The sequence below is a fragment of the Tachyglossus aculeatus genome, chromosome 1 (genome assembly GCF_015852505.1).
Source record: "Tachyglossus aculeatus isolate mTacAcu1 chromosome 1, mTacAcu1.pri, whole genome shotgun sequence".
In the NCBI taxonomy this organism is placed as follows: Eukaryota; Metazoa; Chordata; class Mammalia; order Monotremata; family Tachyglossidae; genus Tachyglossus; species Tachyglossus aculeatus.
The window spans coordinates 12209596-12234802 of record NC_052066.1 but is presented as its reverse complement, the minus strand read 5'-3'; the positions used below and the strand labels follow the sequence as shown (position 1 = coordinate 12234802).

Here is a 25207-nt window from a genome sequence, read left to right as displayed (position 1 = left end):
TATATCTATAATTCTGTTTGTTTTGATGGTATTGACGCCTGTCTACTTGCTTTGTTGTTTATCCCCCCATCTAGACTGCGAACCCGTTTTTGGGTAGGGACTGTCTCTATCTGTTGCTGAATTATACTTCGCAAGTGCTTAGAAAAGTTCTCTGCACAGAGTAAGCGCTCAATAAATACAGTTGAATGAATGAATGAATGAATGAATTTGTCTCTCTGACTGCTTATTTTTTCCTTTGAAGTTGTCAGGAGAGCAGCACTTTAATGATTTCCTCCGGGCCCTGCGAGATCAAGTGGAAGAGAGGAAGTTAAATGACTTTTGGGAAAGTGTCACTGAAGGTAAGGGGTTGGCTGACTCTCCCTTTCCCCTCTTTAAGTGGAAACACCCAAAAAACATTTATAGAAGAGGTGAATGGTGTGGGGTGGGGAGGACAGGGAGAAGGAGCAGCAGAGCCAAGTGGAAAGAACCCAGGTTGGAGAATCAGGGAACCTTTTTTTAATTAATTTTTTAAAATGGTATTTGTTAAGTACTTACTAAGTGCCAGGCACTGTACCAAGCACACTAAACACAGGCCTGGGAGTCAGTAGGTCATGGATTCTAATCCTGGCTCCATCAGTTCATTCATTCATTCAATCGTATTTATTGAGCGCTTACTGTGTGCAGAGCACTGTACTAAGCGCTTGGGAAGTACAAGTTGGCAACATATAGAGACGGTCCCTACCCAACAGCGGGTTCACAGTCTAGAAGGGGGAGACAGACAACAAAACAAAACATATTAACAAAATAAAATAAATAGAATAGATATGTACAAGTAAAATAAATAGAGTAATAAATATGTACGAACATATATACATATATACAGGTGCTGTGGGGACAGGAAGGAGGTAAGGTGGGGGGATGGGGAGGGGGACGAGGGGGAGAGGAAGGAGGGGCCTGAGTCTGGGAAGGCCTCTTGGAGGAGGTGAGCTCTCAGTAGGGCTTTGAAGGATCTATCCCAGTTGTCTGCTGTGTGACCTTGAGGAAGTCACTTCACTTCTCCAGGCCTCAGTTACCTCATCTGTCAAATGGGGATCAAGACTGTGAGACTCTTGTGGGATAGAGACTGTGTTCAACTGATTTGCTTGTAATAATAATAATAATAATAATAATGTTAAGTGCTTACTATGTGCCAAGCACTGTGCTTAGCACTGGGGAAGATACAAGGTAGTCAGGTTGTCCCATGTGGGGCTAACAGGCTTCATCCCCATTTTACAGATGAGGGAACTGAGGCACTAAGAAGTTAAATGACTTGCCCAAAGTCATACAGCTTACAAGTGGCAGAGGCGGGATTAGAACCCACGACCTCTGACTCCCAAGCCTGGGCTTTTTCCACTATCACGCTGCTTTTAATAATAATAATAATAATGATGGCATTTATTAAGTGCTTACTATGTGCAAAGCACTGTTCTAAGTGCTTGTATCCACCCCAGCTCCTAGTACAGTGCCTGGCACATAGCAAACAGTTAACAAATGATGTAATAATTATTATTTTTTCCCTCATTACATCCCTGGGAGGTTGGGAAAGGCAAGTATTTGCAGCGTGGCTCAATGGAAAGAGCACGGGCTTGAGAGTCAGAGGTCATGGGTTCAAATCCCGGCTCTGCCAATTGTCAGCCGTGTGACCTTGGGCAAGACACTTAGCTTCTCTGGGCCTCAGTTACCTCATCTGGAAAATGGGGATTAAGACTGTGAGCCCCCCGTGGGACAACCTGATCACCTTGTATCCTCCCCAGCACTTAGAACAGTGCTTTGCACATAGTAAGCGCTTAACTGCCATTATTATTATTATTATTATTAAGTATTATTATCTTTGTTATTTTCTTAAGGTATTTGTGAAGCGCTTACTATGGGCCAGGCACTTCACTAAGTACTGGGATAGATCCAAGCTAATCAGGTTGGACACAGTCCCTGTCCCACATGGGGCTCACGGTCTCAATCCCCATTTTACAGATTAGGTGACTGAGGCCCCGAGAAGTTAAGTGACTTGCCCAAGGTCACACGGCAGACAAGTGGCAGAACCAGAATTAGAACCCACGACCTCTGACTCCCAAGCCCGTGTCCTTGCCACTAAGCCATGCTGACCCCTGTGGAGGGGTGTGCGCCTGGGTGCATACGTGGGTGTGTGTGTTTAGGGCAGGGTTTGGGCTTGGAGTGTTTTACCAGATGATTTTCTTTTCAGACGGGATTACTCTGATCACCAAAGATGAAGCTCCAGGAAGCTCGGTCACCACTGAAGAAGCCCAAGAGGTATTTATGATCCTTATTATTATCATAAAGAACAATAGTAACAATGGGGTTTATTAAGCACTCACTCTGTGCTAAGCCCTGGGGTAGAGAGCAGATAACCATATCAGACACAGTCTCTGTCCCACAAGGACTCACAGTCTAAGAGGGAGAGAGACAACAGATAATCGAAGCTTGGAGAGGCGAAGTGACTTGCCCAAGGTCACACAGCCAGCCAGCAGCCAAGCCTGGACAGGACCTTGGCTCTTGTGCCCTTTCCACCAGGCCATACTGCCTCCCCAGCATTTTAATGACTTCTTTAACTCCTTACCATCGACTTTAAAGCACTCAGTCCTACCTCCTCCTACCTCACCTCCCTGATTTCCCGCTACAACCCAGCTCACTTCACTCCTCTAACGCCAACCTACTCACTGTCCCTCCATCTCATCTATCTCGCGACCGACCTCTCGCCCACATCCTGCCTCTGGCCTGGAACGCCCTCCCCTTCAGAACCACAAACGATGCCTCTACCCTGCTTCAAAGCCTTATTAAAAGCCCATCTCCTCCAAGAGGCCTTCCCCGACTAAGACCTCATTTCCTCTCCTCCCGCTCCCTTCTGCCTCACCTAGGATTTGCACCCTGTATTCACCTCTCCCTTATCCCCACAGCACTTATGTCCCTAACTGGAATGTATTTTTGTAATAATAATATAAAAACTGTGGTATTTGTTAAGCATTTACTATGTGCCAGGGACTGTACTAAATGCCGCGGTAGATACAAGCAAATGGAGTTGGACACAGTCCCTGTCCTCCGTGGGGCTCACAGTCTCAATCCCCATTTTACAGATGCGGTAACTGAGGCCCAGAGAAGTGAAGTGATTTGCCCATGGTTACACAGTTGACCATGGTTAGAACCCATGACCTTCTGACTCCCACGCCTGTGTTCGATCCACTATGCCATGTTACATCTCTAACTCCCTCTGTAGACTACAAGCTCCTTGTGGGCAGGGAACCAGTCCACCAACTCTGTTGAATCGTACTCTCCCAAGTGCTTTGTACAGTGCTCGGCATACAGTAAGTCCTCAATACATATGATCGATGGATTGATTCACTCCTGACCCAGCTGGCTGTTTTGGCAGCAAAGCAGAAGTCATTCCTCTTTGAGAGGATCCTTCCCCTAAGGCCTTGTTGATTCGGCTTCTCCCCTCAGCATTCATTAGTCGTATTTATTGAGCGTATTTATCTCCCTAAATACGATTGAATGAATGAATGAATCTCCCTGTGTGCAGAGCATTGTACTAAGTGCTCGGGAGAGTACAATAGAACAATATACAGATACATTCCCTGTCCAAAACAAGCTTTCTGTCTGGGGTGGGTTGCGGGGGGCCGATAGCCACAGGAAGTCAGCATAGACTCCGTAAGGATTTCCTGAATAGTCTCAGACTGCAGAGCCCTCAATGAACCCCGGGGGGGCTCGAATTGGGGGGCATCCCTTGATCCCTGCCCTCCCTTTTCCCTCCCTCCGCCCCCTCAACCCAACCTCCAATACCCAGAGCTGCCCAGGCCAGGGCCCAGAACATACTGTTCTGGCCAGAGGGAGCAGACACAGAGGCGAGGGAGGCCAATCAGTAGTATTTTTACCAGGCACTTTCCACATGCAGAGCACTGTCCTCAGCACTTGGGAAACTACAACACAACAAAGTTGATAGACACATTCCCTGCCCACGAGGAGCTTACAGTCCGCAGGGGGAGACAGCCATTAAAGTAGAGGCTCATTTTGGGCCGGGAATGTCTGTTATATTGTAATAATAATAACTGTGGTATTTATTAAGGTCTTACTATGTACCAGGAACTATACTAAGCGCTGAGGCGCATACAAGCAAATCGGGTTGGACACAGTCCCTGTCCCATGTGGGGCTCACAGTCTCAATCCCCATTTTACAAACGAGGTAACTGAGGCCCAGAGAAGTGAAGTGACTTGCCCAAGGCCACGCAGCAGACAAGTGGCAGAGTGGGATTAGAACCCATGACTTTCTGACTCTCAGGCCCGTGCTCTATCCATTACACCATACTGCTTCCGTTGTACTCTACCAAATGCTCTGCACACTGCGCTCAATAAATATGATTGATTGATTGGTTGATTAGGGAGAGGGGAGATAGAGGATAAGGATATTTATGAAGTGCTTTGGGGTTGGGGTGAGAATCAGAGGGCTTAAGAAGTGCATAGTTGACGATGCAGAGGGGAGGATGGATGGGGAGAGAAAGTGGCTAGACCCCCTCCCGCCTCCTCCTCCCTGACAGTCTCGAAAGTAATTTCCAACCCCGCCAACATCTGTTTGCCCATTCTCCTTTCTCCCAAGAGTAGGATAAAAGAATTTGCATTTGTGATGGCCCTCTTGGAGCGATTAAAGGTAGTCACCCTGAGCAAGTTTCTGTCTGTCAGGCTGGTCTCCCCCTCGGTCCCAGAGAAGCGCCATGGGTGATGTGTAATGCGGATCAGTGGTTATCACTCCCCGCTGCCTGAAGGGAGGGGGAGGGGAAGGAGGAGGGGGGCTGTCTAGATCCATGACAGCAAGGGGTCAGTCAGAGAGGAAATCAGCATGGCTTCATTCCCCGCTCCCAGCCCATAGCTCAAATTTATTTATATTGATGTCTGTCTCCCCCTCCAGACTGTAAGCTCACTGTGGGCAGGGATTGTGTCTGTTTTACTGTTCTCTTGTACTCTCCTTAGCACTTAGTACAGTGATGTGCACACGGTAAGCACTCAGTAACTACGACTGTCTGACCGACATGGCTTAGCAGAGAGAGCACGGGCCTCAGAGTCGGAGGACCAGGATGCCAATCCTGGCTCTTGCCTCTTGCCTACTGGGTGACCTTGGTCAGGTCCTGTAACTTCTCTTCCCCTCAGTTTCCTCATCTGTAAAATGGGGATTCAATACCTGTTCTACCTCCCCCTTAGAGCCCCAGGGGGAACAAGGACAAGAGGAGGTCATCGGTGACCTCGCAGAGGGTCATTTCTGTGGTGTGAAGGGGGCAGAAGCCAGAAGAGGGGGGTTCAAAGAGAGAACTGGAGGAAAGGGAGTGGAGGCAGCCAGCGTAGACAACTCGTTCAAGGAGTTTGGAGGGGAATGGTAGGTGGGAGCCATAGGGTCAAGGGAGGGTTCTTTAGGCTAGGTGATGCAAGAACATGTTTGAAAGTAGGAGGGAAGAAGTGAGTGCTTGAAGATGACAGGGAGAGAAGGACGGCGAGTGGGGCAAGTGTTTTGATAAGATGAGAAGGGATGGAGTCGGAGGCAAAGGTGGAGGGGGATGGATTTTGAGAGGAGGTGGGAGATCTCCTTTGAGATGCTGCTGGGAAAGATGGGGGACTCAAAGAAGGGGTGGGAAGAGGGAGGGACTGAAAAGAAAAAGGGGTGATTTTACGGAGATCATGCCTGATGGTTTCAGTTTAACAGTGAACTAGGTGGCCAGGTCATCAGGGGTAAGAGATTGTCGGGGCTGGGTGGGGGAGGGAGTTAAACGTCTGGAGCATCCGGCATGGGCAGTGGGTATGGGCATCAAGAAGGATGGAGAAATTGTGTTGCCAATGGGTGAGAGTGCAGAATTACAACAGTAGAGGATGAGGTTGAGATGGATGAGGATGGTCTGCTAACTGAGTTTCCTCCAGCAGTGCCCTGTGGCTCGAGCACAAGAGAGGAGGAAGCAGGCTGTGGAGGGGTTCCAGGGCTGTGGATCAGTGGTACGAGATTGACGGAGGGACAGGGGAGTGAGTTCAGTGGAGAGGACGGAGTTGAGAGTGTGCGTTTGTGCATTGAGAAGGAAGTGTAGGCTTGGGAGGTGGAGGCTTTGGAAAATGGGAAGAGGTTGTGGGATCGGAGGTCCCTGGGGGGAAACAGGACTGATTTGTGGGGAGGGGGTGTGTGGGAGAGCGGGGGTCATGGTCGGATAGAGGAATTTCCAAGTTGGTGAAGGTGGAGATTGCGCAAAGATGATGAGATGGAGCATGTGTCCACTCTGGCGAGTGGGTGAGGTGGAACCAGTGGTTGATGGAGTTGAGGAGCGAGGGGAAGCGGCAGCAGAGAGGTCATCAGTAACATTGAAGTCCCCGAAGATCCATGTGAATGTTCTATCCTCTGCCTCACAAGACCACAAGCTTGGCATTACCCTCAACTCATCTCTCCTATTCATCCCCCGTATTCGATCTGAGGGTAATGCCAAGCCCGTGGGCTTGTGAGGCAGAGGATGGAACATTCACATGGATCTTTGGGGACTTCATTCATTCACTCATTCAATCGTATTTATTGAGCGCTTACTGTGTGCAGAGCACTGTACTAAGCGCTTGGGAAGTACAAGTTGGCAACATATAGAGACGGTCCCTACCCAACAGTGGGCTAACAGTCTAGAAGGGGGAGACAGAGAACAAAATGAAACATATTAACAAAATAAAATAAATGGAAGAAATATGTACAAGTAAAATAGAGTAATAAATACATACAAACATATATACATATATACAGGTGCTGTGGGGAGGGGAAGGAGGTAAGGTGGAGGGGAGAGGGAGAGGAAGGAGGGGGCTCAGTCTGGGAAGGCTCAGTCTGGGACTTCAGTGTTCTTCACGACCTTTCTGCTGCCGCTTCCCCTCACTCCTCAACTCCATCGACCACTGGTTCCACCTCACCCACTCGCCAGGGTGAACACATGCTCCATCTCATCATCTCTGCGCAATATCCACCTTCACCAACTTGGAAATCCCAAGTGACTTGCCCAAGGTCACACAGCAAACAAGTGGCGGAGGCAGGATTAGAACCCATGTCCTCCGACTCCCAAGCCTGTGCTCTTTCCACTAAGCCACTCTTTCCCTCCCTGCCCCTCCACAGGTCTCTTACCACTAACCCACAGGCCTGAATCCTCTCCTGTGCCTGAGCTGTGGAGCGCTGTTGGAGAAAATCCATACAATCTCTCCGACCTTGTCCACCTGAAATTCATTCTTCTCCGCTTCACTCAGGCCCTCTCAACTACCCGACAACAATACTTCTCTTTCCTCATTCACTCCCATACCTGCTGCCCCACCAACTATTCCAAACGTTTAACTCTCTTCTCAAACCTTCTGTCCCCCCACCCACACCATCTCTTCCTCTAATGATACGGCTACATACTTTTTCAGCAAAATTGAAAGCAATTTGATACTGTGGACCCCACCCCCTTCTCCTTGAAACTCAACGTTGGCTTCGCTGAGACTATCCTCTCTTGGTTCTTCTATCTCTCTGGTCGCGCCCTTCTCAGTTCCTTTGGCTGGCTCCTTCTCCGCCTCTCACTCTCTGACAGTAGGGGTCCCTTAAAGCTCAGTTCTGGATCCCCATCTATTCTCCCTCTATACCCACTTTCTCAGAGAACTCATTCACCCCCGTGGCTTCAACTCCCACCTATATGCAGTTGATTCCCAAATCTTCATCTCCAGTCCTGATCTTTCTCCTCTCTGCAGTCTTGCACTTCCTCTTGCTTTCAAGACATCTCTACTTAGATGTCCCAGTGACTCCATAAATTAAACATGTCCAAAACTGAACTCTTTATCTTCCCACCCAAACCCCATTCTCTCCGTCTTTCCCATCACTGTAGGCAGCACCACTATCCTCCCTATCTCACATGCCCATAACCTTGGCATTGTCCTCCACTTATCTCACTCATTCCACCCACATAATCCATCTGTCACCAAATCCTGTCGCTTCTACCTTCCCAACACTGCTTAAAACCGCCCTTTCCTCTTCATCCAAACTGCTACCAAGCTGATACAAGCAATTGTCCTATCCCACTATCCCACTTTGATTACTGCATCTGCCTCCTCGCTGACCTCCCAGCCTCCTGTCTCTCCTCACACCAATCCATACTTCACTCTGCTGAACGAATCATTTGTCAACAAAATTGTTCGGTTCATGTCTCCCCACTCCTCAAGAACCTCCAGTGGTTGCCCATCCACCTCCACATCAAGCAGAAACTCCTCACCATCGGCTTTAAAACACTCAATAAACTCGCCCCCTTCTACCACACCTCACTAATCTCTTCCTCCAGCCCAGCCCAGATACTCCTCTCCTCTAGCACCAGCTTTCTCACTTTGTCCCAATCTCATCTTTCTCGTCGCCAACCCCTTTCCCACATCTTCCCCCTTAGCCTGGAACTCCCTCCCTCTCCATATATGCCAGACCCCTTCTCTCTCTACCTTCAAACCATTACTAAGGTCACATTTCCTCCACGAGGCCTTCCCGGATTAAGCCCTCTTTTCCCCGGCTCACTCTCCGCTCTCCGTCATCTAAGCATCTCAATCTGTGACCTTTGGACATCTGGTATTCGCCCCAAACCCACAGCATTTCTGTACATATCCTTAAATTACATATTATAAATTATTTCTGTCTCCCCCTGTAGACTGTAAGCTCGTTACGGACGGGGAACGTGTCTGCTAATTCATTCAATCAATCGTATTTCTTGAGGGCTTACTGTGTGCAGAGCACTGTAATAATAATAATAATTTTGGTATTTGTTAAGCGCTTACTATATGCCAAGCACTGTTGTATTGTAATAATAATAATGTTGGTATTTGTTAAATTCTTACTATGTGCCAAGCACTGGGGTAGATACAAGGTAATCAGGTTGTTCCACATGGGGCTCACAGTCGTAATCCCCATTATACAGATGAGGTAACTGAGGCACTGAGAAGTTAAGTGACTTGCCCAAGGTCACACAACAGTGCATTGCACGTAGTAAGCACTTATTATTATTAAGTGGTGGAGTCGGGATTAGAACCCTTGACCTCTGACTCCCAAGCCCGTGAATATGGTAGTGAGAAGGTGGGAGGAGGAGAGAACAGGGAGATCGATCTGTAATTGACTGTGAACAATCAATTGAGATAACTCACTGCCTTCAGAAGCGCTTAGAACAGTGCTCTACATATAGTAAGCACTTAATAAATGCAGTTGATGGAAGATTCCCAAATCTACATCTCCTACAACTCTCCCTCTGCAGTCTCGCATTTCCTTCTGCCCTCAGAACATCTTGATTGGATGTCACATTTGAATCCTGGCTCCCTTTGATTTTCTCCCTTTGTTACGCTAGGCTTATTTTAGGTCCTCAGTAAATCCAAGCAACCGGATGGATTTTGCTCACCTCCCGTTGTTACTGTTTAGCATCTCATTAGCACTAGGTATGTGCTCGGTGTTCATTTGGCAGGCGGGATATCTGCCATGTTCATTTGGCTGACAAGATATTTGCCACCATTTGCCAGTTAATCCTCCCCGACCATCTGAGAAAGAGGCAGGGGAAGCAACGTGCCCTAGTGGAAAGAGCCCCGATCTGGGAATCAGAGGACCTGGGTTCTAATGCTGGTTTCACCACATGTCTGCTGTGTGACCCTGGCCAAGTCACTTCACATTTCTATGCTTAAGTTACCTCATCTGCAAAATGTGGATTATGACTGTGAGCCCCATGTGGGGCAGGGACTATGTAAAGCCTGATTACTTTGTATCCATTCCAGCGCTTAGTATAGTGCCTGGCACTTAGTAAGCGCTTAACAAATACCATCGCTGTCCGTGGTCCCTTCCAACTCCCAGACTGTAAGGTGTGGGTGGGGGGTGGGTAGGGAGGTGTGAGGGGTAAATCAGGGAAGGCCTCCTGGGGGAGATGGGGCTTTTTAGTAGGACTTGTGAATCTAGAATGCTTTTGCCTTTTTGGTTTCCCAGAGCTGAAGTTGTTGCTCAGTGATGTCGAGCTGGGGTTTGAGTGGGGATGGGGGTGGGGCGTTGTGTGTGTGTGTGGGGGGGGGGAGAGGGGACGGAAGAAAGGAAAGAAAGGAAGAAAAGCAAGGAAAAAAAAGAAAGATATTCCTGATTGTGAGACGAGACAGCTCCGTGACTTGTCCGGTGCTTGAGGGAGAATCAGTGTGGTCCAATGGATAGAGCCCAGGCCTGGGAGTCAAATGAACCTGAGTTCTAATCCTGGCTCCACCACTTGCCCTCTGGGTGACCTTGGACAAGTCACTTCACTTCTCTGGGCCTCAGTTACCTCATCTTTAAAATGGGGATTAAGATAGAGAGCCCCACGTGGGACAGGGACTGTGCCCAACCCGAACATCTTGTACCTACCCACGTGCTTTGAACAGTGCCTGGCACATAGTAAGCGCTTAATAAATTCCTTAAAAAAATAAAATAAGAATTGTAACCTGGGGTCTCGCCCGAGCCCGGTGCCCAGCTTTGAAATTCTTTGAGCGCTCGTCTTCAGCCTTGTGGGCCTGTGGTCGGGCCCTGGGACCCTTTGCCAAGGTACCCCACTGGGGAGATGGGGTGGGGGTGGAGGTATCCGCCCATTGGGGGATGGTCTCGTTGGTGGGGAAGTAGGTAGGGAGCGATCTTAGGCCTGTGGGAAGCGGAGGCTTTTTCTGATCAAGGAGACGGAAAGACCCTTTGGTGACGGTGGCTGACTTTGTCTCCCCCTCCCTACCTCACCCCTTTTGCAGTTTCTGGCCCCAAAAGAGAAGCCGGCGACGGGGGTGGCAGCCGTGGGCGAGGACGGCGGAGACGTGGACGATCTGGTGACTGGCGGGGGCCCCCGCCGAGGGCCCGGAGGGAGGGAGGGAAGGAAGGAGGACCGGCCACGGAAGGAGGGAGGGAAGGCCGGCCACGGATTCATCATCCCACCCCGCCAGCCGACAGTCCCCAGCATGCTAGTGCTGCGGCACACAGGCACATACTTCATTCGTTCATTCAGTCGTATTTATTGAGTGCTTACCGTGTGCAAAGCACTGTACTAAGTACTTGGGAGAGTACAATAGAAAAGACACATTCCCCGCCCACAGCAAGCTTACCCTCACCCCCAGCAGCACACTGCTCCTAAGAGGTCACAGGAAGCGGAGAAGCACCGTGGCCTAGGTAATGGCGCCCGGGCCTGGGAGTCAGAAAGGCCTGGGTTCTGATTCCGGCTCTACCACTTGTCTGCTGTATGACCTTGGGCAAGTCATTTTACTTCCCTGGGCCCCAGTTCCCTCATGTGGAAAATGGGAATTAAGGCTGTGAGCCCCATGTGAGACAGGAACTGCGTCCAACCATCATCATCATCATCAATCGTATTTATTGAGCGCTTACTGTGTGCAGAGCACTGTACTAAGCGCTTGGGAAGTACAAGTTGGCAACATATAGAGACAGTCCCTACCCAACAGTGGGCTTACAGTCTAAGAGATACAACCAGATTTGCTTGTATCCACACCAGCGCTTAGTACAGTGCCTGGCATATAGTAAGCACTTAACAAATACCACAGTTATCATTATTATTATTATTAGAAAGGCAGTGGCAGCACTCAAAGCAGAAGGCACTGGTCCTGGGGTCCCAGGGGAGCAGAAGATGTGGTTTATGAGAGTGAAGTGAGCTCCTCAATCATTGGTTTTTATTGAGCACTTACTGTGTGCAGAGCCCTTTACTAAGCGCTCAGGAGAGTCAATAGAACAGAGTTGATAATAATAATAATGATGGTATTTGTTAAGCGCATACTATGTGCCAAGCACTGTTCTTAGTACTGGGGGAGATACAAGGTGATCAAGTTGTCCCAATGTGGGGCTCACAGTCTTAATCCCCATTTTACAGATGAGATGAGGTAACTGAGGCACAGAGAAGTTAAGTGACTTGCCCAAAGTCACCTGACAAGTGGCAGAGTCGGGATTAGAACCCACAACCTCTGACTCCCAAGCCCAGGCTCTTTCCTTTAAGCCATGCTGCTTCTCTGTGGAAGGCACTTTCCTGCCCACAAGGAGCTTTCAGTCGGGAAGGACTGTCCTTGACTACTCCCTCTTCTCTCTTGCAGCTGGACATGATGTGAAGGCTCCTGGCTGGAGTCCTGGCAGCCCGAGAGATGCCCCGAGGCCTTCTGTGGGACTTGGGGGTGGCTGTGGGTCAGGGGGAGGGGAGGCGGGAGGGAAGGAAAGCGGCAGGGGAGAACCCCCTCAGCGGGACCAGCCCCATGTCAGCGGGGGTCCATGGGGGCGGCGGGCCTTCCGCTTCCCCTCACCGGCCTCCCAGAACCCATCCAGGGTCAGGACACCGAGCGGTGGCTCTCGAAGGGGCCGCTGTTTGAAGAACAAAACAGACAAGCGGCCCGTACCCCCATCCGTGCCCACCCACACCCCACCCCGGTCGTAAAGCTGACTTGGATCCACACACATAAAGAGATAGAAAGAAGCAGCGTCACTTTGATGCCTTGGCCAATAGCTTTTCCTCCGTTCGAGTTCTTCCCAGGGACCTGGGCGACATCTTGGCCTTAGCCGGCGGACAGAGAGGGCACGAAGCCTCTCAGCGGGGCTGGTGTCACACTGAACAGCCTGGATTTTAGCTGGACTGTCCTCCATCGCCTGCCCCTAGCTCCAGTCTGTCATTCCTTTTGCTCCACCCTCTCCCCTCTGCCCCGAGGAAAGGCTACCAGATGCCTTTTTGTCCGGCATTTTTGTCTTCCGTGCATCCACAGCATCTCTTCACCAAGGCTGGTGCCGTTCCCGGGGCTCGTCTCCCCACTGGGAGGTCCCAGCACCTCCCTTTCTGGAGAGCCGGAGCTGAGCACGTGCCGCCCGCCGGGCTGGACTTTGGTCGTTGACGCATTCCCACCCTCAGAGAGTCACGTGGGCGCAAAGGCTTCGAGGCCTCCCATCGGTTGCCAGGCCGTCAATCTGCTCCTGCATCCCATCAGTGGTCACCACCACCATAGTCTAGTGTCACTGTTGGGGCAGGCCGGGACCCTCCCTCTTGGGTCCACTGCCATCACTGAAGTCTGGGCCTTCAGTTAATTAATTTAATGGTATCTGTTAAGCACTTAGTATGTGCCAAGCACTGTGCTAAGCTCTAGGGGAGATACAAGCTAATCAGGTTGTCCCTCGTGGTCCTCACAGTCTTAATCCCCATTTGATGGATGAGGTAACTGAGGCCCTGAGAAGTAAAGTGACTTGCCCAAAGTCACACAGCTGACAAATGGCGGACCCGGATTAGAACCCACAACCCCTGACTCCCAGGCCTGGGCTCTTGGTGAGGTGTCGGATTGGAGTTTGGGGTTCCCCCCTGCTGTGGGGCTGAGGGCTGGGGAGCGGAAAGGGAAGGAGGTGCTGGAGAGGGGTGGGACCCCCGCCGGACTCCAGAGCAAAGGGGGTGAACCCTGGATCCCCCCACCGTGAAGGCAGGGAGTGGAGCCTGGTTCCCTCCACCACAGACCTCAACCCAGGGCAGTGGGAGGGGAAGGAGGTGCCCCACTGCTCAACTCCAGAATGTGTGGGGAGGTGAGGAAAAGGGGGTGCAGAACCCGGGTTCTGATCTCCGATTGCGGGGGCGGGCAGGGGATCTCCACGACAGCACCAGCCTGAGCTCTTCATGGGTGTTCCCATACCCACCTTCACTCCCGCCCACCCCCCAGTCCCAGGGCCACCCTACCTCACCACCACTCGCCTGCTTCCTGGACCTCAGAGAGGCCGGCACTAGATTGTGTGAGCTCACTGTGGGCAGGGACTGGGTCAGTTGAATTGTTCTATCGTCCTCTCCCAAGTGCTTGTACAGTGCTCTGCACATAGTAAGCATTCAATAAATACAACTGACTGATTGGCTCCCACCACCCTGAAGACCCCTGCCTGTTCCCCAGAGGACCTGGAACCCCCCTCCACCCCTCATGCCACCGCAGAGGCCCTCTGCCCTGGTCCTGGGGGAGCCCCAGCCCCCCGGGTCCTCCCCCTCCCCCGGATGTGTCTCTGGCTGGGATCCAGGGGTCTCAGCCCGGCTGAGGTCAAAAGTCGGCGTCACCCTGGCTGAAAGTCTCCATCAGGATGGCATTGTCAAAGAGCCACAATTGAACATTGGGCCACCTGTTATTCGTTCACTTATTGGATTGTATTTACTTAGCACTTACTGTGTGCAGAGCACTGTACTAAGTGCTTGGAAAAGTACAATACAACAATAAACAGTGACATTGCCTGCCCATAACGAGTTCACAGGCTAGAGGGGGGGAGAACAGTCATTCATCCATTGTCATATTTATTGAGCGCTTATTGTGTGCAGAGCACTGTGCTAAGTGCTTGGAAAGTACAATACAGCAATAAATAATAGTGTGGCATTTATTAAGCACCTACTATGTGCAAAGCACTGTTCTAAGCCCTGGGGAGGTTACAAGGTGATCAAGTTGTCCCACGGGGGGCTCACAGTCTTAATCCCCATTTTTCAGATGAGGTAACTGAGGCACAGAGAAGTTAAGTGACTTACCCAAAACCACACAGCTGACAAGTGGTGGAGCTGGGATTTGAACCCATGACCTCTGACTCCAAAGCCTGTGCTCTTTTCCACTGAACCATGCTGCTTCTCAATAAAGAGACAATCCCTGCCCACAATGGGAAGCAGTGTGGCTCAATGGAAAGAGCACGGACTTTGAAGTCAGAGGTCATGGGCTCAAATCCCGGCTCCGCCCCTTCATCATCATCAATCGTATTTATTGAGCGCTTACTATGTGCAGAGCACTGTACTAAGTGCTTGGGAAGTACAAATTGGCAACATATAGAGACAGTCCCTACCCAACAGTGGGCTCACAGTCTAAAAGGGGGAGACAGAGAACAAAACCAAACATACTAACAAAATAAAATAAATAGAATAGATATGTACAAGTAAAATAAATAAATAAATAGAGTAATAAATATGTGCAAACATATATACATATATACAGGTGCTGTGGGGAAGGGAAGGAGGTAAGATGGGGGGATGGAGAGGGGGACGAGGGGGAGAGGAAGGAAGGAGCTCAGTCTGGGAAGGCCTCCTGGAGGAGGTGAGCTCTCAGCAGGGCCTTGAAGGGATGAAGAGAGCTAGCTTGGCGGATGGGCAGAGGGAGGGCATTCCAGGCCCGGGGGATGACGTGGGCCGGGGGTCAATGGCGGGACAGGCGAGAACGAGGTACGGTGAGGAGATCAGCTGCGGAGGGTGCGGGGTGGGCTGTAGAAGGAGAGAAGGGAGGTGAGGTAGGAGGGGGCGAGGTGATGGACAGCCTTGAAGCCCAGGGTGAGGAGCCACTTGTCAGCTGTGTGACTTTGGGCAAGTCACTTCACTTCTCTGGGCTTCAGTTACCTCATCTGTAAAATGGGGATTAAGACTGTGAGCCCCCTTGGGACCACTTGATCACCTTGTAACCTCCCCAGCACTTAGAACAGTGCCTTGCACATAGTAAGTGCTTAATAAATGCCATAATTATTATTATTATTATTAATGGGCTTACACCCACGGCCAAGCTAGGTACCGGATGGGATTGTCTTCCCACGGATGTGGACCCCGTGACAGCGAATGCCCTCCCGCCCCCCGACTCCCCAGCCCCACTGACTCGGGACCAACCACCTCCCAGGGGTTCTGCCTTGGGGTGGGCCTGTCTTCTCTGAGGCTGGGGCTGGACCCGGCTTGCTTTAGGTGGGGGCTCTGTCTGGGGCTGGACCCGGCTTCTCTGGGGTGGGGGTTCTTCCTGGGGCTGGGCCTGGCTTCTCTGGGGTGGGGGCTCTGCCTGGGGCTGGGCCCAGCTTCACCAATCTATAACGCAATAACAGACACATAAATAACCCCTCTTTTCCTCTTCTCCCACTCCCTTCTGCGTTGCCTTGACTTGCTCTCTTCATTCATTCAATCATATTTATTGAGTGCTTACCGTGTGCAAAGCACCGTACTAAGCGCTTGGAGAGTACAGCACAGCAAAAGAGACAATCCCTGCCCACAATTAGCTCACAGTCTAAATGGGGGAAGACAGACATCGATTCAAGTTGGCAACATTTTTATTTATAAATAAAAAAAAATGGTAGATTTATACATAAGTGGTGTGGGGCGGGGAGTGGGGGAAGAGCAAAGGGAGTGAGTCAGGGTGACACAGAAGGGAGGGGGAGTTAAGGAAAAGTGGGGCTTAGTCGGGAAGGCCTTTTGGAGATGCGCCTTCTGTAGGGCTTTGAGAAAGAGAGGAGAGTCATTGACATTATTTCTATTAATGTCCATCTCCCCTTCTAGACCGTAAGCTCATTGTGGGCAGGGAATGCATCTGTTATATTTTTATATCATACTCTCCCAAGCACTTAACTCAGGGCTCTACACACAGTAAGAGCTCAATAAATACGACTGACTGCTCCCGACGAGTTTAAAGTGTAGAGGCCGTCCCCACCACTGTCCGGTCAGTCCCCAGATCTGGGGCTGGTGGCCTGGAGGGGTCTGGGGGCGGGGGAGTGGCTGTTGGGCAGCCAGCAGACTCCTCTCCAGACCCGACCCACAGCCAGCCCCAGGAGCCGGATCAAAAATGAGTTGATTATCCTTGGGCTGGACCATTGACAGACCGACCATCTGCTGCTGCCGGGATTAATTAAAAGCAGGTCTGACCACGGCAGTGCCCGGAAACCAATTACTCAACAGCATCCTGCTGGCCGCAGCCTCCTCGGGCTGACGGATGGTGGATTGGGCCTCTCGGGACCCTCTCGGGACCCGTGCCATGGAGGAGAAGCTGCCAGGCCAGCACTGCCATCCCCCTCTGACCACCCTGTGGGCAGCACCAGGTGTGTTAAGGCTCCTTCAGGGCAGGAATCGCGTCAATCCGCTCCATAGTGGGCAAGTCACTTCACTTCTCTGGGCCTCGGTGACCTCTTCTGTAAAACGGGGATTAAGAGTGTGAGCCCTGCATGGGACAGGGACAACCTGACTAATTTAAATCTACCTCAGAGCTTAGAACAGTACTTGGCAGATAGTAAGTGCTTAACAAGTACCATAATAATAATAATAATAAGCTCCAGCCCAGCCTCAGAACTTCCCACAAGGTGTTGCGTGGGAGGCGAGGGTGTCCAGCCGGCCAGGTATTCTGTAGATGGGGAGATCCGAGGCCCAAACCCCTCATGGGCTCCAGGACTTGCCAGACCGTGATGGGAGTATTGTTCTATTGGACTCTCTCAAGTGCTTAGTACAATGTCCTGCCCATAGTAAGCGCTCAATAAATACCATTGAATAAATGAACATCACTCTGTGGGATCAAATGTGGGTTTTCAGATTCAAGTCAACACCCTTAACCCTAACCCCAACCCTATCCCATCTCCTGCCCTGGGCCGCAGAGGCCCACCCCCCCACCCCCCAACACAGGCACACACACATACTCACTTCAGTCATATTTATTGAGCGGTTACTCTGTACTAAGGGCTTGGGAGAGTTCAGCTGGTGTAGTGGATAAAGCATGGGCCTGGAAAGATCATGGGTTTTAATCCTGATTCTGCCACTTGTCTGCTGTGTGACCTTGGGCGAGTCACTTTACTTCTCTGTGCCTCAGTTACCTCATCTGTAAAATGGGGATTGAGACTGCGAACCCCCTGTGGGACAGGGACTGTTTCCAACCCAATTTGCTTGTATCCACCCCAGCACTTAGTACAGTATCTGGCACATAGTAAGCGCTTAACAAATGCCACAATTATTATTATTATTATGTTTATTATTAATAACAACAGACACTTTCACTCTGATGGCATTGACACCCATCTACTTGTTTTATTTTGTTGTCTGTCTCCCCCTTCTAGACTGTGAGCCTGTTGTTGGGTAGGGACCGTCTCTATATGTGGCTGATTTGTACTTCCCAAGTGCTTAGTACAGTGGTCTGCACACAGTAAGTACTCAATAAATAGGATTGAATAAATGAATGAATGACTTCGTGTTCCCTGCCCACAGTGAGTTTCCACCCACCCCAGGCCCGGACCCCAAGCCCTTCCCTCCTCGGTCTGAGGAGCAAGTGATGATCCCGCCTCAGTCTTTCTGCTATTTCCCGTCTGTGAGCCAGTCCCCGCCCCTAGAGAAGCAGCATGGCTCAATGGAGAGAGCCCGGGCTTGGGAGTCAGAGGTCATGGGTTCAAATTTCGGATCCGCCAATTGTCAGCTGTGTGACTTTGGGCAAGTCACTTAACTTCTCTGTGCCTCAGTTCCCTCATCTGTAAAATGGGGATTAAGACTGTGAGCCCCACGTGGGACAACCTGATTACCTTGTATCCTCCCCAATGCTTAGAACAGTGCTTTGCACATAATAAGCACTTAACAAATACCATTATTATTATTATTATTATTACCTCCATGTCTCCAGGTGTCCCTCACCACTATCTCCAGCACACTGCTGTCCACCTAGGGCCTCATTCCAGAGGGCCCATCCCAGGGGGTCTCCTTCTGGCTACCAATAATAACATAATTATTATTATGCTTATTATTAATAACAACAGACACTTTCACTCTGATGGCATTGACACCCATCTACTTGTTTTATTTTGTTGTCTGTCTCCCCCTTCTAGACTGTGAGCCCGCTGTTGGGTAGGGACTGTCTCTATGTGTTGCCGACTTGTACTTCCCAAGCGCATAGTACAGTGCTCTGCACACAGTAAGCGCTCAATAAATATGATTGATTGATTGATTCTGGGGGTCTTGATCTGTCTCTGGGTGCACATGGCGGGATCTCAGGGTTCCAAGCTGCTTAGCAACCACCCTGGTCTTCCTGGGGCCTTCTAGACTTCCAAGAGAACCCTACTAATAATTGTGATATTCCTTAAGTGCTTGGTAAGTAATAATTACAGTATTTGGTAAGCGCTTACTGTGTGCCAAGCACTAGTCTAAGCGCTGAATAATAATTCTGGTATTCCTTAAGCACTTCCTGTGTGCCAAGTACTGGTCTAAGTGCTGAATTATAATTCCAGTATTTGTTAAGCACTTACTATGTGCCAGGCATTGTACTAAGCTCTGAGCTGGATACAAGCAAACCGGGTTGGACACAGTCCCTGTCCCACGTGGGGCTCACAGTCTCCATCCGCATTTTACAGATGAGGAAACTGAGGCCCAGAGAAGTGACGTGACTTTTCCAAGGTCACACAGCAGACAAGTGGTGGAGCCGGAACTAGAACCCATGACCGTCTGACTCCTAGGCCCGTGCTCTATCAATCAATCAATCAATCGTATTTATTGAGTGCTTACTGTGTGCAGAGCACTGTACTAAGCGCTTGGGAAGTACAAGTTGGCAACATATAGAGACAGTCCCTACCCAACAGTGGGCTCACAGTCTAGAAGGGGGAGACAGAGAACAAAACCAAACATACTAGCAAAATAAAATAGAATAGAATAAATATGTACAAGTAAAATAAATAAATAAAATGCAAGGCACTGTACTAAGCAGTGGGGGGGATACAAATCAGGTTGGTCACAGTCCCTGTTCCCCGTGGGGCTTACAGTCTCAATCCCCATTTTACAGATGAGGTCACTGAGACCCAGAACAGTGAAGTGACTTGCCCAAGGTCACACAGTGGACAAGTGACGGAGTCGAGATTAGAATCCATGACTTTCTGATTTACCTGGCCTGCGCTCTGTCCACTATGCCATGCTGCAGCACCCTACCACCTCTCCGGACCCTCTCCCCAGATCCCCTGATGACTGTGAGCCCACCGTTGGGTAGGGACTGTCTCTATATGTTGCCAATTTGTACTTCCCAAGCGCTTAGTACAGTGCTCTGCACACAGTAAGCGCTCAATAAACACGATTGATGATGATGATGATGATGATGATGAAGAGGGGATCTGAGCAGTTCCTTGGGGTCTGAGGAAGGGCGGGGTGGGAAGAGAGAGGGAGGACAAAAGCTCCCCAAGTTTAAATAAATGAAACTAGTGCAACCTCATCAAAAGATTCCTTCATTTTGGATAGGGGAAGCAGAGGATCTCCGTGAAAATGAAGCCCAGGTTGTCGGCCGCGCACACACAGAGGGAGAGGAGGGTGGGATTGCTCATACCTGGGGTGTGGGCACTATCTTGAATGTCTCAAGAGGAGGCCATTTTGAAAGGATCAGAGACGTTATGCCATCCCTGTTGCACAGAGGTGAGGGAGGACAGGCATTGAATGAATATCCATTTTATGGAGGACACCAAGGTTTAGCGAAGTGAAGCGACTTGCCTAAGGTCATGGAGCAGGCGAGTGGTGGAGCTGGGATTCAAACCCAGGTCCTTTAGACCCCCAGCCCTGAGCTCTTTCCACTACACCATGCTGCTCCTCAAGATAGACCCAAGAAAAGAAATATTCTGACAGGAAGAAAAAGTGTTTCGTTTTTTTTCTTAAAAAAAGGAGGGAAAGAGTCAGATTTGATACTATGGTTTCCAAAAGGAGAGAGGAGGCAGAAGTGTGGTAGGTTCCATGACAGATTGCCACAATTTGGGCTATGACATGTTAATTAGGTGCTATCAATCAATCAACCAATCAGTGGTATTTATTGAGTGCTTACTATGTGCAGAGCACTGCACTAAGCACTTGGGAGAGGACAAAATCCTTCAAGATGATTTGATAAACGATTGGTTTTTAGAAGATCTTGATTGATGGTCTTCAGAGTTTAAATTACAGAGTTTCACCCCCATCTGGGGGGCTTGGGGGCAAAGGTGGGAAGAGGGAGGAGGAACGTTTCTCTGGAAGCACATCTGAGCACCCCAGGACAATGGGGGAATGGGGTGTGAGTATCCATTCTCCTGAAAGAAGAAATCTTGTGCAATTTCTGGTTTGGACTTTGGTTTCTTAGAGAACAGTTTTGAAAGATCATTGTTGGCTCATGGGTCACTTGGCCAAAGGGACCTACAGATGCACACATTTTCTCTCTCTCTCTCTCTCTCTCTCTCTCTCTCTCTCTCTTTTTCTCTCCCTCACTGTCTCTCTCTCTCTGCCTTGTTCACCCTTTTTCATCTTTCTCCCCTCTGTCTCTTGCTCTCCCTCTGCCTCGTTATCTCTGCTCGTTCTCATTTTTTCTTTCCCTCTGTCTCAGTGTCTCTTACTCTCCTTCATTCTCTCTTTCTCTCTGTGTCTCATTGTCTTCCTCTCTCTCTTTCCCTCTCTGTCTCACTGTCTCTTGCTCTCCATCATTCTCTCTTTCCCTCTCTGTCTCACTGTCTCCTTCTCTCTTTCTCTCTTTTGCTCTCTGTCTCGCTGTCTCTTGCTCTCTCCCTTTCCCTCTCTGCCTGTCTCTTGCTCTCTCTCTTTCTCTTTCCCTCTCTGTCCCCTGCTCTCCATCATTCTCTCTTTCCCTCTCCATCTCACTGTTTCTTGCTTGCCCTCATTCTCTCTTTCCCTCTCCATCTCACTGTCTCCTGAATTCTCTCATTCTCTCTTTCCCTCTCTGTCTCACTGTCTCATTGTCTCTCTCATTCTTTCCCTCTCTATCCCAGTCTCTGTCCATTGCGTGTTTCAAGCTACTTTTGTTTCTCTGTGATATACTCATTCTTTGTTTCCTTCCTGCCTCTCTGTCATTGTCTTTGTCTCTCTGCCACTGTTAGGCCTGGTGTACTCATTCAATCAATCAATCAATCAATCAATCAATCGTATTTATTGAGCGCTTACTATGTGCAGAGCACTGTACTAAGCGCTTGGGAAGTACAAATTGGCATCACATAGAGACAGTCCCTACCCGATAGTGGGCTCACAGTCTAAAAGGGGGAGACAGAGAACAGAACCAAACATACCAACAAAATAAAATAAGTAGGATAGAAATGTACAAGTAAAATAAATAAATAAATAAATAAACAGAGTAATAAATATGTACAACCATATATACATATATACAGGTGCTGTGGGGAGGGGAAGGCGGTAAGGCGGGGGGATGGAGAGGGGGACGAGGGGGAGAGGAAAGAAGGGGCTCAATCTGGGAAGGCCTCCTGGAGGAGGTGAGCTCTCAGCAGGGCCTTGAAGGGAGGAAGAGAGCTAGCTTGGCGGATGGGCAGAGGGAGGGCATTCCAGGCCCGGGGGATGACGTGGGCCGGGGGTCGATGGCGGGACAGGCGAGAGCGAGGTACAGTGAGGAGATTAGTGGTGGAGGAGCGGAGGGTGTGGGCTGGGCAGTAGAAGGAGAGAAGGGAGGTGAGGTAGGAGGGGGCGAGGTGATGGAGAGCCTTGAAGCCCAGGGTGAGGAGTTTCTGCCTGATGCGCAGATTGATCGGTAGCCATTGGAGGTTTTTGAGGAGGGGAGTGATATGTCCAGAGCGTTTCTGGACAAAGATAATCCGGGCAGCAGCATGAAGTATGGATTGAAGTGGAGAGAGACACGAGGATGGGAGATCAGAGAGAAGGCTAGTGCAGTAGTCCAGACGGGATAGGATGAGAGCTTGAATTAGCAGGGTAGCGGTTTGGATGGAGAGGAAAGGGCGGATCTTGGCAATGTTGCGGAGCTGAGACCGGCAGGTTTTGGTGACGGCTTGGATGTGAGGGGTGAATGAGAGAGCGGAGTCGAGGATGACACCAAGGTTGCGGGCTTGTGAGACGGGAAGGATGGTAGTGCCGTCAACAGAGATGGGAAAGTCAGGGAGAGGACAAGGTTTGGGAGGGAAGACAAGGAGCTCAGTCTTCGACATGTTGAGCTTTAGGTGGCGGGCGGACATCCAGATGGAGATGTCCTGAAGGCAGGAGGAGATGCGAGCCTGGAGGGAGGGGGAGAGAGCAGGGGCAGAGATGTAGATCTGGGTGTCATCAGCGTAGAGGTGATAGTTGAAGCCGTGGGAGCGAATGAGGTCACCAAGGGAGTGAGTGTAGATTGAGAACAGAAGGGGACCAAGCACTGAACCTTGGGGAACTCCCACAGTAAGAGGATGGGAGGGGGAGGAGGAGCCTGCAAAAGAGACTGAGAAAGAACGACCGGAGAGATAAGAGGAGAACCAGGAGAGGACGGAGTCTGTGAATCCAAGGTCAGATAACGTGTTGAGGAGAAGGGGGTGGTCCACAGTGTCAAAGGCAGCTGAGAGGTCGAGGAGGATTAGGACAGAGTATGAGCCGTTGGATTTGGCAAGCAGGAGGTCATTGGTGACCTTTGAGAGCGCAGTTTCCGTGGAATGAAGGGGACGGAAGCCAGACTGGAGGGGGTCGAGGAGAGAGTTGTTGTTGAGGAATTCTAGGCAGCGCGTGTAGACAACTCGTTCAAGGAGTTTGGAAAGGAATGGTAGGAGGGATATGGGACGATAACTAGAAGGTGAGGTGGGGTCAAGAGAGGGTTTTTTTAGGATGGGAGAGACATGGGCATGTTTGAAGGCAGAGGGGAAGGAACCAGTGGAGAGTGAGCGGTTGAAGATGGAAGTTAAGGAGGGGAGAAGGGATGGAGCGAGAGATTTCATAAGATGAGAGGGAATGGGGTCAGAAGCACAGGTGGCCGGAGTAGCACTTGAGAGGAGGGAGGAGAGTTCCTCTGAGGATACCACTGGGAAGGATGGGAGAGTAGCAGAGAGTGTTGAGAGCCGGGGGGTTGGAGAAAGGGGGGAAGAGACTTTGGGGAGGTCGGACCTGATGGATTTAATTTTGTTAATGAAGTAGGAGGCCAGATCGTTGGGGGTGAGGGAAGGAGGAGGGGGAGGAACCGGGGGCCTGAGAAGGGAGTTGAATGTACGGAAGAGCTGGCGGGGGTGATGGGCATGGGTGTCAATAAGGGAGGAGAAATAGTTTTGTCTGGCAGAAGAGAGGGCTGAGTTAAGGCAGGAAAGGATAAACTTGAAGTGAACGAGGTTGGCATGGTGTTTAGACTTTCGCCAGCAGCGTTCGGCAGCTCGAGCATAAGAGCGAAGGAGGCGGACAGTGGCAGTGATCCAGGGCTGTGGGTTAGTGGTGCGAGAGCGGCGAAGGGAAAGGGGAGCGAGCGAGTCTAGCTGAGTAGAAAGGGTAGAGTTGAGAGCAGTAATCTGATCATCGAGACTGGGTAGAGAGGAGAGGGCGGCGAGGTGGGGTGTGAGGCGTTCCGAAAGATGGGTGGGGTCCAGAGAGCGGAGATCTCTGTGAGGGAGTAATACGGATTTACAGGGGAAAGGAGTGTGAGTGAGGAGGCAGGTGAGAAGATTATGATCAGAGAGAGGGATCACAGAGTTGGTGAGGGTGGACACAGTGCAGCGGTAGGAGATGATGAGGTCGAGGGTATGACCAAGTTGGTGAGTGGGTGAGGTGGGGTGGAGGAAGAGGTTGGCAGCGTCAAGGAGAGATAGAAGGCGGGCGGCAGAGGAGTCGTTAGGGATATCCATGTGGATATTGAAGTCTCCGAGGATCAGAGTGGGCATGGAGAAGGAGAGAAGGAATGTGAGGAAGGGGTCAAAGTCGTTAAAGAAGTTGGAAGTGGGGCCCGGAGGGCGGTAGATGACGGCTACAAGAATCTGGAGGGGGTGGTAGAGGCGAATAATGTGGGCTTCAAAGGAGGGGAAGGAAAGGGAAGGGGGAGGAGGGATAGTGCGAAAGCGACATTGGGGGGCGAGAAGGAAACCGACACCTCCTCCTTTTCCAGTGAGTCTGGGGGAGTGGGAGAAGAAGAGGCCTGCACTGCAGAGAGCAGCAGAAGAGACCGTGTCGTCCGACGACAGCCATGTTTCAGTTAGGGCGAGGAGGAGTAGAGAACTGGAAAGGAAAAGGTCCAGGATGAAAGGAATCTTACTTAAAACGGAGCGGGGGTTCCAGAGGCCACACTTGGCATCAGCTGTCGAGGGTGGGGAGGGAGGGGGAAGGGTGCGAGGGGTGGGGAGGGTTTGGATTGGGATGAGTTGGCGGGGGCCTGGGCGGGGAGAGTGGGAGGGGGGGGGGCGATGGGAAAGGAGAACTGGGATGGGGTGGGGGCGGGGAGAAGGGGAGGAGGGGGGTCGGGAGGGAGAAGCGGAGGACCTGCGCTGGTACAGAGGAATCCTTGGTAGGGGTTGAGGGGGAGCGGTCTTGGTGGGTGAGAGGGAGGGAAACAGCTGGGTGGGAGAGGGGAAGGGGAAGGTGAGGAATGGGAATGGCAGTTGGGAGCAAGGGAACTGAAAGTTCATGGTGAGGTCAGCAGGGCGAGTGACAGTACAGTGGGGGGTTAACAATTGAGATGCAGAAGCAATAAAACAGTAGCAATGATAAAAGTAGGCGATGGCATCACAGGGTGTAGTTGAGCAATCAATATGCTATGGCAA

The 25207-nt window shown here is 50.6% G+C and overlaps 1 protein-coding gene across 1 annotated transcript in view; it reads left to right on the top strand.

The window, feature by feature from the left end:
* The window catches only part of XRCC5 (X-ray repair cross complementing 5), a 97684-nt gene extending 85506 nt beyond the window's left edge, over positions 1-12178 (top strand). The window contains exons 18-21 of the mRNA XM_038744446.1: positions 242-338; positions 2219-2286; positions 10762-10836; positions 12100-12178. Of these exons, the coding sequence (XP_038600374.1) occupies positions 242-338; positions 2219-2286; positions 10762-10836; positions 12100-12114 (255 nt within the window). The 3' untranslated portion in view covers positions 12115-12178. The remainder of the gene's footprint in view (positions 1-241; positions 339-2218; positions 2287-10761; positions 10837-12099) is intronic.
* The last annotated feature ends 13029 nt before the right edge of the window (positions 12179-25207 follow it).